We start from the raw sequence: 11,949 nt of genomic DNA on the forward strand, positions 1-11,949 counted from the left end.
GGGAAGAGGGAACCTGCAGGGACTTCGGCCAGGGCTCTTTCCACACATGCCCCAGTCCAGTCCCAAGATGGGGAGGAGGGGAGTTTTTTTATTGGTTTGTTTTTTTTCCACCCTGGCACTTTCTCTCTGTCAGGTACTCGGAGAAAGGGCTCCTAGCACTTTTCAACTCCCACAGAGTTCCAGGTTTAATTTAATCCATTGGACTTTCTAAGATTCTAGAGCCAGGGAGGACAGAAGGTACCAAGCTCAAACACTACGCAGCTCTTTTTGAGTAAAGATAAAGCAGGTAGAGCCACAAACCTTAACAAGTGACAGAAACCGTAGAGACAGCCATAAGGCTACACAAGAGACTTTGCTGGCTGCAAAGCATGTGGCCGTGAGGTCTACAGCTGTCACGTGTCTTTCTAACCACACCCTCCGAGACTGGTGATATGGCATTGGAAGGCCTCTTAGAATGGAGGACAGCAAATAGATACAAATAGGACAGAAATAGGACAGAGGGTACTGGCTGGATAAAACAAATTCTGTCTTAGTTCGGTAAGCTATTATTATGATAAATAATAACAGGGCTTCAGTGGCACATTTGTAGAATCTGTTATGGTTTTTGTTGCTTACATGATCTCAGTAAACCTTACGATCATCTCATGAAGAAGATAGGTTTTACCAAACTCTTTAACAACGGGGAAACTGAGGCTGTAGGGAAAGAACAGAGGCTGCAGAAAATGAAACTGAGGCTGCAGGGAAAGACTAGTGACAGAGCAGGGACGGGGACACAGGGACAACCCTGGTTTGACAAAGTCCTTTCCAATATACCATGAGAGCTGTAGCCTGGGAGAAAGGAGTGGGGGGGCTGAAGTAAAGAAGCACTACCAAAAGCTGGAGAGCAGACCCCAATCCTCGTGTCAGGTTTATTTCCTACAGACCCTGAATCCCAGCGAAGTACACATTCACACATCTAACCCTGTCTTGGTGGCCATATAAATGTCCCCAGCTTGATGGCAACTTCACGGGCCAATTAGGACCCTACTCATCGTTAGAGAGGCGACGGGGAACGTGGAGACAGATACAGAAGGAGAAATTAGCCACACTACCTTGTTTCCCCGAAAATAAGACCAGGTCTTATATTAATTTTTGCTCCAAAAAACGCATTAGGGCTTATGTTCAGGGGATGTCCTCCTGAAAAATCATGCTAGGGCTTGTTTTCCGGTTAGATCTTATTTTCGGGGAAACGTGGTAGGAATCCTCCATCTCCAAGGCAGTTTACAAATGGTCACAGCTTCCTAGCCCATTCCTAAGAATGCAGATAAGCAACCCTACCCAGAAGGGAGGACAAGGCGAGGCCACAGAGAAGACCACTGTGAGAATAAGGGGAGTGTCACTCACCTATCTCACTCTTGAGACAAGATATCCCGCAGCAAGCCCTATAATGTTTCCTCTAGTTCTTCTCAATTTCGAATATCACAGTTTTCTCCCTCTCTCTTGGGGGTAGGGAGTCCTTCCCATCAGACCCCTGGGATCCTGACTCCCTGGGGCTTACAAAAGTCTGTTCTGTGAGGCCTGCACCCGCACACTGCTGTTGGGGGTAGGACCCCATCCTCTCTGCCCTACTCCAACAGTTATGAGGGTATCCCCATCCCTCTCCTTGGCTCTGTAACGGGGGAAGAAGCTCTGGGTCCATCACAGATGGACCTCATGGAACAGTCCACAGAGTGATAAAAGGTATATAAAAACTGGCCTTTTAGGCAAGAGCAAAAAACGGAGAGGGGGCAGGCGGGAGGAAGGCAGAAGGGCACTGCTGGGATGGGGCCAGGGCCACACGTGAAGACCCCTAGCACGTTCCAGAACTAAGGATGCAAAAGACCGAGAAAATCAGGTGGGAGGTGGGAAAGGGTCGGGTTCCCTCCCACTGGAAAAGCCCAGAAGAGCTGGCAGCCACTGCTTGGGAGAGGGAGTTGTGCAATGACTGCGGGTCTGGGAGTCTCCGGGCTTGGCTCCCGGACACCAGAAAGGAAACCCCACTGGTCGGGCCAGGGTGGCAGCGCTGCGGTTGATTCGAGGCCAGGCTTAGGATTCAGGGCTGCAGAGGGAGCTGCAGAATAGAGTGGGTGCCCAAGGGTCCCCGGAGCAGGGCACGGCTGGCACAGCGCGGAGCTGGGGGTTGGGGGGAGGTGGTGTTTGGGCTGACTAAGAGGCCAAGGGGGGTACAGTGCACAAAGCCGGGGGTGCGGATAACGTACATGGCAGCCCCGCGCTCCAGCTCAGACAAGGACCGCTGAGACCTGCAGGGGTCCGCCGGGCGGCGCACAAGAAAGGGCACCCCCTCCCCAGTCTCGCTCACCTCGAACATAAGCCCGATGAGGACGCAGAGCACCAGGCAGAAGCCGATGTCCGCATGGTTGTGGATGACGAACTCCTGGCTGAAGAGCGGGTAACTTTTCGTCCTCCTGCGGAAAGCCATGGCAGCGGGCGCGCAGCGGCCGGCGGGGCCCGCACCCTGCGCTCACGAGCCGCCGCGCAAACTTCTCCAGCCCCGGCCCGGTCCGCCCGCCGGCCCGCAGCCCGCTCGCCCTCCCGCCAGCCGGCCTAGCGCCCAAGAACTTCTGGGGCCCGCCCCCTTCCTCCGCCCGCCCCCGCCCCCGCCGCCCGGAACCGCCCCCGGCCGCAGCCCCCTCCCCACCCGCGGCCCGCAACTCTGCGCGCAGGGCTCGCTGCGGCCCCGCCTCCCCGCGCTTAACCCTCTCGCCGCTGGGGACGCGCTGGGGGCGGGGCTGGCGAGCGCGGGCCCGGTGCCCCTCGGCCCGGGCACCCGTTGCTGCGCACCCGCGCTGCACCCCATCGCATTCTTGGTGCTGCGGCTCTGCCGCCTCCGGTGCTGACCGAGCAGGCCGCAGGGGACGCGGACGCCTGGCCCTGTCCTGCCCGGACAGGAAGTGGGCCCAGGTTTCCCACTGCTCGGCGCCCGCTCCTTCCTCCGCGGGAAGGGAAGGATCGGGGAGGCAGCGGGCCCGCGGAGGGGTGGGCCGAACAGCCGGAAACTCCCGGGGTTGCTGTCTGTGGCCCCGGGGCGCTGAGAATAGTGTAGGTTCGCTGCAGGGAGAGAATCTGCACGCCGGCCTTCTCGCTGCCCGCAGCGCCCTGCATGGAGGATAGATGAATGGACGGTTAATCAAGTATTTATTGAGAGCTTGCAGTGAGCTAGGCACGATTCAGATTGCTGGGATTATGCAGCAAACAAACAAAAAGACTCTGCCTGGGGAGCCTGCGTTCCAAATGTGGGGAGTGGATGGATGGGTGCAGTTTTGCTCTCTTAACTTTTGAGACTTGAGCTAGTGTAAATTCGTTTTACACGTCCTACCCACAGCGTACCTTCAGTATTAATTGATCTGAAGAAGTGGAAGAATAAACACTGAAGAAGAAGAAAAAGAACTTTCTCGTTGAAAGTGTTTAATATTAAGTTTTAAAAGTACTCCGGGAAACTACACAAGGTAGTTTTCATAATTTAATTTATATTGGCAAATAATTGGATTTATTCCCACCAGTAATAAAGGAGTCAACTAAACACTTTTTAGATGTGCAAAAATACAAAATGAACAAAGAACTATTAATTTTTGTATTCACTCTTTTATTAGGCCCATAGTTATTTCACTTCTAAGTAAATACAATTTCTTAAAAATGGTACAGTGTAGGAAACGTGATTGAGACGGGACTTAAAGAGTTCCTAGATAAATTTTACATCTTGAGTTTCTTGACTTCAATATTTAGTATACTGTCTTCAGTCTTTCATTCCTTTAACTAACAAGAAAATGAGAGAATGATGCCTATATTGAACTAAACCTCATTTAACTTCAAGACTGACCTTTCTTAAAGTTGGACCTTTGTGTTATGAAGAACAGAAAGATCAAGAATTCTGGAGCATCTCCATTTTCCATCTGTGAAAAGGTGTTGTCAACCAAACTTAAATGAATCAGGAGGCTTTGGCTAGAAATAAATGATAAAGATTTAGTCAAGGGTGTTGGGGTTTGCAAACCAGAAACACAACTGAGCAATACCCAGAGTGTTCCCGAAGCAGAAAGAAAAGCTGAGGGTTCTTACAGTCAAAAGTATGTTCATGAGAAGAATCAGTCCTTCATCCTTAGCCTCCGGAATGGCCTGAGATGGTAATCCTCTAGACGACCGGTGGTCTGGATAGTGGACCTGGATGGAGTGGTGTGGATACGTGAACATTCTTTCTTTAGTCCTTCAGGGGATAATCAGAGGGTTATCTGAAGGTTTGATGTATATCCAGGCATTGATGCAGGACTGGAAAGTTCAAAAGTTGAAGTTCCCAGGCTATAAAACAAGAATAGAATCATTTCCTCATACCTCAACCTACTTGGTTTTAGTAATTTAGTAGCTTGACTGTAGTGACTCCATTTTATTTCTTTATTCCTTAGTATTCAAATTTTCAAACTGCATCCATCTTTATTAAGTTGAACCCTATGAATTTTGTTTCTTTATAGATCAAAACTGGAATACCGGCATTTCAGATGGTTCAAACTAATAGTTCCCTAGTGTTTCCCCATGAGCATTTATAAAGGATGTTGTGGTGGGAATTTCTTGCAAAAGGTGGGATGTAGTCAACCTCTTAGCATTAAGAGTTTAGGCTGAAAGTCCTGGGAGACAGTTAGTTGTTACACCTCCACATTTACATATAAGAAACCTAAAGGAAAGGAAAAAGCTTAACCAGTGCCCATACTGCTGACTGCCAGCCCTGGGCCCTTTCAAATGTAAATGAACAATTAGACATAGGGTCCTTAGATGCCTGGTTTGATATTTCACTACCTTGAAACCCTATGGAGGAACTATTAGATGCCTACTTCACAGCCATCTCTAAGTATTAGTTTCAAAACCATCTTCAACCCAAAATGGATCTCTTCCCAACCCCTCTCATCCAATTAGTGATGGAGCCTATGAATTCTGACCTCAGAATCTCCCACCAACTCCCACCTCCACCATTCTTCACCTGGCCCACACTCACTACCCATGGATAGCCTGCCTCTAATATCTTCTCCTTTAACACGCCATTCCATTAGAAACGCCTACTGAGTACCTACCAAGTGCCAGACACTGTGCTAGTTACTGGAGACAGAAACATAAGACAACCCAGGTGTCATCGTTTTAAAATACATCCTCAAGTTCTTTGATATGACTCCCTTCAAGAGGTGGCAACAAATCTCCCCTCCCCCTTGAGTGTGAACTGGACTTAATGGCTCACTTATAACAAATAGAATATGGCATACGTGATGGTGCAACTTCCAAGACTAGATCATAAAAGGTATTTTGGTTTTCTCCTTTTTCTCGTCTTGCATCACTTGGTCTGGGGGATGCCAGCTGCACTGCTGTGAGGATACTCAAGCAGCTTTATGAAGAGGTACACATGCAAGGAAGCAGGGCCCCCTGCTGAAAACCAGCACTAACTTGCCAGGCTTATGAGTGAGCCATCTTGGAAGCAAATCCTCCAGCCCCAGTCAAATCTGCAAATGACTGCAATCCCAGCTGACCTCTTGACTGCAATCTCGTGAGAGACCCTGAGCCAGATCCAGCCAGGTAAGAGGCACTCCCAAATTCCTGACACACAGCAATTGTGAGACAAGAAATGTTTGCTATTTTAAGTCACTAAATCTTGTCATTTATTATGCAGCAAGAGGTAACTAATAACCCTGCCAGAGCTTATAATCTTTTAGAAGAGATAGAGACATCATTACAATTCACTGTGACGATGGTGACTCAAGGAACAAGTTGAAATATATAATCTATGAGTGCGAAGAAAAGGTAAACTTAATTCTGTCTGGGGCATAGGGAAGAGGACATTCGGGCTAGACCTTTATCTAGAAGGATTTTACTGACAGAGAATGCAGAAATGGGATAGGAGATGAATTATGAAGAGTTAAGGTAGAGCTGGATTGTAATGGTTTTGAATGTCATGATATAAAAGAATTGTGACTTTCAATGTATACATATATAAGTCATCACATTGTATACTTTAAATATCTTACAATTTTATTTGTCGATTAGAACCCAATAAAGCTAAAAAAAATTAGAAAAAAAGGAATTGTGACTTTATTCTGCAAACAATGGGAAGGAATGGGAAGTTTTTATGCATAACCAAATCTGTTTTTAGAGACATTTAAAGGGTTAATTAATTGGATTTGGTGACTGCTTTCCTATAAGAAATACAGTTGGAGGAGTGAAAACTTTGGTCTAGGATGACAAAATGATGGTGGGACCATTAAAAAATAAAAATGGACCAACTGAGAAACATCAAGCATAAGAGGAGAAGATGGGCCTCAGCTTTGAATAAGCTGGACTTGAGGAGTCACGTGACATCCAAATCAACACTTCAATAGGTCACTTGGAAACTGTTGGATTGGATTTAGGGAGGGAGAACCAGAATTAAAGGTATTTGTGGTTCATCTGCAATGGGACTATTGAAGCCGTAAGGTTAAGTAAGCATTCCCAGGAGAGTGTGCTGAAATAAGAAAAACCGAGAGCTCAACATCCAAGGGAACCCAAACATGGAGCAGGGAGGAGGAGGAAAAGGAAAGGGTGGGGTGGAGGAAGCCATGACACACACATTTCACAAGGGCAAGTTAAATCAGGCAGGATGAGAATAAGACGAAGCCCCTGGATGCAGGCATCACGGCCCTTGAGAGCCCACTCGTAACTGGATATTGAATGGGCTTACCAGTGGGTAGAAGATGAGACCAGGAGGAGCGAAAGCCATCTACTCTTTTAGAAAGTTGGGTGAGAAAAAGGGAAATGGATGGTGTTTGGGTGGTATAGAGAATCTAAGGAAGGATCTTTGAGTTATATTTACTTTTTGAGATTGGAGCATGTTTGGAAATAGAGAAGAAACACCCAGGAGAGAGAAGATTTGAAATACGGAAAATACTAGAAGTACAGGAGATCAGTGATTAAACCAAGAAGACGAGAGAGTAGCTCCAACAACAGGAGGAAGGAAAACTCTTGAGAGGCTGGGGCAGGGACCTAGGAATGGGTGAATATATAGTTACGTCTAGAGGTGGAAGAGATAATAACCTCTCACGTTTACATTGCACTTTATGGTTGCCCTGCGAGGGAGGCAAGATGGTTATTACCAATCCCTTCTTGTAGCTGTTCTGAGACACATGAATGACCAAGGGCCACATAATTAGTGGGTAGCTGAATCAAGACTCAGACCAGCAGTTCAGCACAAAGTTCTCTTTGCTGGACCATACTGTACCCTTTCAGGCTTCCTAAAGCATGGCACTGATCAGGTAGGCACCATCTGTCCCTCTCTGTGTCTGTGCTCCACTCACAGGCCCTCGTTTCATGTCCCTTTGCCTAAAAGGTAACCATCCTCTAAGAGAAAGAGCATGTGCCCCTTCCTTCACAAAGCTGTCTTCAAGGCACTAGTCTGGAGGCGTGCACACAGCACCTTGTGGATACCTCTCAGGTAGCAGCAGGTTCTCCTGCAATTAGTGTGTTTGTCTGAGTTTTACCCCATTTCGGATGGTGTGACCCTTCAGGGCAAGCATCCAGCCATTTGCCTTCATATTCCAACAGCATCAAGTGTCCCACGTGTTCTTATCAAGTGTTGGTTGAATGAATGACTGAATGAGAGATGCTATTGACATAAATGTGACCACTAGCCCCAACAGGTGGAAAATGTATTTTTCTCACATAACAAGACGTCCTCAGTTAGTTCATCAGTCCTCAGTGATTCATCGAAGACTAGAGTCTTATTATCCTCCCACTTTGCCACTCTGAGTTTGCTTTTGTCACAGGGTCATCCCTTTTGGTTATAAAGTGGCTGCAACAGCTCCAGACATCCTATCCTTCATACAAGAACCAAAATTCAGACAAGAAGAGGAGGAGCATTGTGAAGTGTGAAGAAAACTTGCCCAGAAACCATGGAATCTCCTCATGTCTCATTGGCCAGCATTGTGTCACATGACCACTCCTAAACCAGTCATTGGCAAGGTGAGTGCAACTGACATGACTAGATTAACTTCACCAGGAAGGCATCCTAGGAGGGGCTGAAGAGAGTTGCAGCCTCTTTTGAAGATCCTGGTTATCCCTTATCTGAACAAATTAAAAATTCTCATGGCACCATTGCTGTAAGAAGTCTCACAAGTGAATGTATGTAATGAATATCTACAAGTTTCAAATATGGCTGCTAGAAACATATTGTGGGCTTAAATGTGAACATGTCCTTGGGCGTCAACAGCTCCGATACTCCTGTTTAACACATCCTGTGATGAAACCTAATTCAGCTCTATCCTGCTAGAACTCAAGCTCCAAACATGGGGATCTTTGTTTTGTTTCTATCAATAATGCCCAGAGCACCTGGAATATTGTAGGGTTCAATAAATATTGATTAATTGAAAAACAAAAACACCTGATGGCAAGAAAAACGGGGAGAGTTGGTATGGGGCAGGCACCCAGAAGCATCTGCACCGTGATTTTTTCAGGGCTTTTTACTCTTAATATGTTTGCTTCTTTGCCTCACAGGACACACAACACTATTGCCCCCAACCAGGACTTGTTTTCTGATTTCTGTACACCCAGCACATGAGCCTTGCCAATGTCACAAAGCAAACAGTCACTGTTGGAGTATCTGGCTGGAAGATACCCAGCTTGACAAAGTGGGGTGTTCGTGCTCTGGCAGTCCAGCATACTGGGTCAGGTTCAACGGCCTTTTTCGCCAAAAGATAAAACTTCACAGCTATCCGATCTTCTTGCCCCCAATATCACAGCAGTTTAGCGGAATCAGTGGTGTACCAAGGGCACGGTGGTCAGCTGGGGGAGCACGCACCAGAGGCTTGCATGATCTGTAAAGAATTTTAGAACAATGATAAACCTCTAAAGGCAATGTGGTATCCTGGATAGAACCCTGGAAAAAGGACAACAGTGGAAACACTGCTAAAATCCAAATAAAGGCTGTAGTTTGGTTAACAGTATTTTACTAATGGTATTTTCTGTGTGTTTGATAAATGTGCATGGCTATATAAGCTGAATGAAAGGTTTATGGGTAGTCTCTACACTATTTTTGCAACTCTCCTATAAATCTAAAATTATTTCACAGTTTAAAAAATTGTAAATGATAAAACTGACTAAAAATTGGTCTGCTTTTTTACTGTCACCTTGACAATTCTAAACAATATTAATGATAAAAACACTTTCTCCTTCCCCCACATCTTTGACTCTGAATGCTAAGTATTTATTGTAGTGACTGTTGAGTCTCAACATATATGTAAGTTTCAATTTAGCATAATTTTACTATTTATTTTTAATAAATGTTGCATTCTAATTGCAAGTTATGCCTAGGAACTCATATATACAGTTGACCCTGATAGTTGTGGTCTCAGATACACATATTTGTTTTGAATAAGTTCATATCCAACTGGAAGTATCTGAGCTTATTCCCAGCACAGCCACGTCTCGAGCCCTACAGCACTCCAGAATCTTGCATTTGGACCGCAAATTTGAAACAATGACAGCACAGTGATTTTAAAGATGAAGAAGCAGATAACTAAATTCTGTCTTATGTGACCACTTGCAGCTTCTATTGTATAAAATAAAAGCAGTGAAACAGAGTACAAAATGCCATGTGATGTGTCATGATGATTTTGGACTTTTTTTTTTTCCATATAGAGGAGCAGGGTGTTAAAAATGATTGGCTCCATATGTTAAATATGTGCTGAGTGTAATTAAGATTCCAGGTATCAGAAACTACCTTAAAGCTCATCTATCCTCTCCCCTTATTTTAGGAATAAAGGAATGCCCAGAAATTGCTGCAGTCAATAAGGATTTGGTGAGTTAGGACGAGGACAGGAGCCTTTCCCTCTGCACCCCATGCTGCTCTCCTTTAACAGACAGACAATAACTCAGAAAAACCAAGTCCTTTGTCCAATGTCAGCTGGTGACTCGATGGCAGAGTAAGACATGGGAACCAGGACTTCTGACAGCTCGGGGCCCTAACCACTGCTCCGTTTCCTCTTTCCAGCTCTCATATAGCTAGAGACAGATTAATTCCAGATGACTAACGAATGCGCCACCTGACATTCAGGTGGGAAGAGGGGGGCATTTTTATAAAGAGACACGGCTCAAATTGACATTAGAAATTAGTAAATTTCAGTCAGAATTCCCACAACCAAACAAAACAACAACAACAACAAAACAAAAAAAACACTGGAGTACAATAAGTGGGGAGCAAGGGAACAACTCCAGACATTGATTTTCACTGAGTTCTCCAATTTGGGGGGAGCTTATGATGGACAGTATTTTGGAAACTTAAACAGCCCACAAAAATGTTTATCCTTAGTTTTTCTATGTTCAAGGAGAAAGCAATAATTATCAGAATGGCCCCCTTGTGATGCAGTGGGCTATCATATCGAGGAAAATTTCAATAGCAAGAACTCTGTGGAAAGAAGGTTTTCACGAAGGGTTGTGTCTGCCTCCCCTGGGCTGCTCTCTCCCAGACTGGGGAGAAAGGTAGAGGCTATCTTGATTAAATGTAAGCATCTCCCTGTGAACCTTTGTCATGAGCCCTTGAAATTCATCCTAGCTCTGTTTCTTAGATCACAGCCCCGTGTTCAGGATCTATTCATTTGTGAATTTTCAGGTGTGGACACTCTATGAAACTCCTGGGGTTCTGTCTTTGCATGACTCCCTACCACCATAATTGGTTACGTGTGTCCTGCTCCCCACTAAGCTGTAACTGACGTCCTACCACATGCTTGGTCGTGATGGATGGGCAGGTAAATAGGTAGATGGTAAACAGGTGGAGAGGTGGAAGGTAGATTGGTGAATAGTTGGCTGGGTAGGTAAGTAGCTGAGTGGAAGGATGGGTGGATCAATAGATAGGTGGATGGATAGATGGGTGAATGGAGGGTTGGAAAGGGGATGGTGAGATGTGTGGAAGAGTGGACAGGTAGATGGGTGGAGGCACTCATTGATCAGTATGCAGGAATCTGTACCATCCCATTCTTATATTGGTGCCAAGGTAATTCCACAGTGAAGGATTCCCAAAAGTTTTCTCCTCCACACAGGGTTCACAACCAAAGCTATATTTAGGTTGGGTAGAACTTTGCCTTGGGGTAGATTTTAAGGGGCTGAAAGGCAGGAATCATAGCTTTCTGTCTATGTGCCTTGGTAACCAGCTCATTCCCAGCCATGTAGTAGGTGCTGAGTGAATATTTGTTTATAAAAGTGAATGAATGAATGATTTGAGAAAAAAGGGAATGTTCCTCCTGACCCTGAAATTTATCCCCGGATTCTGATTTTTTTGTGCTTATGTTCCAATATTAAGATTTAATTCCTTCATAAATCACTTGTGTACCCAGAAAATGTCCAGCTTTGATGCAAAATGTTCCTGGATGTTAAATGCACTAAGCCTTTTCCATTGGTTGTTTCTTTAACAGAGATTACCTGGTCACATTGCTGTCTCTCTTGATTCTTTGCTGATGAGGATGGACATGGGGCAGGTCCAGAGGTTTCTCTGACTGGCCTGAAGTCAGAGCAGGCCCTTTACAGTAGGAAGCGCCATGGCCGTGAGGAGAGAGACCCAAAGACTCTCCTCTCGCCTCATCTCGCAGCTAGCCCCTGGCTACAGGACCTTCTCAGCAGCCCCTCCTCCTGACATGTTGGGAATTCCTCACTTCTACAAGCTGGGTGGGGCACTGAGGTGAGGACAGAAATGAAAAGAGAAGAGGAAAAGTGAGAGCAAGAAAGTAAACATGAGAAGAGGGGAGACACAGGACGGTAAAAAGAGAGAAAAATGAGAAAGTGAGGCGGGATATGGGCAGGGGGTAGATTATATTTGCAGCACAATGCCTGCAGTAACAGTATCATCATTATCTTGCCTGAACAGATGTGCAAGGAATCCATCTGATCATTTTACAACATGAAAATGGAACACGTTTGTAT

At 45.7% G+C, this 11,949-nt stretch overlaps 2 protein-coding genes across 3 annotated transcripts in view; both read right to left on the reverse strand.

The window, feature by feature from the left end:
- Positions 1-2,598, reverse strand: part of TRAM2 (translocation associated membrane protein 2) — a 76,896-nt gene extending 74,298 nt beyond the window's left edge. For both annotated transcript variants that reach the window (XR_002137614.2, XM_019734701.2), the window contains exon 1: positions 2,339-2,598. Coding sequence is in view for 1 of the 2 variants with exons in the window: in XM_019734701.2 (XP_019590260.1) it covers positions 2,339-2,458 (120 nt within the window). In the remaining variant the exon portion in view is untranslated. The remainder of the gene's footprint in view (positions 1-2,338) is intronic.
- On the reverse strand, positions 2,501-4,822 carry LOC141571664 (uncharacterized). Its single transcript, XM_074333072.1, has 3 exons — positions 4,093-4,822; positions 3,857-3,978; positions 2,501-3,135 (listed from the first exon to the last, which is right to left on the reverse strand). Exons 2-3 carry the CDS (start codon positions 3,927-3,929, stop codon positions 2,501-2,503), a joined length of 708 nt encoding a protein of 235 aa, XP_074189173.1. The 5' UTR covers positions 3,930-3,978; positions 4,093-4,822.
- Between the last annotated feature and the right edge of the window lie 7,127 nt (positions 4,823-11,949).

The sequence above is a fragment of the Rhinolophus sinicus genome, linkage group LG05, assembly GCF_036562045.2.
Source record: "Rhinolophus sinicus isolate RSC01 linkage group LG05, ASM3656204v1, whole genome shotgun sequence".
NCBI lineage: Eukaryota > Metazoa > Chordata > Mammalia > Chiroptera > Rhinolophidae > Rhinolophus > Rhinolophus sinicus.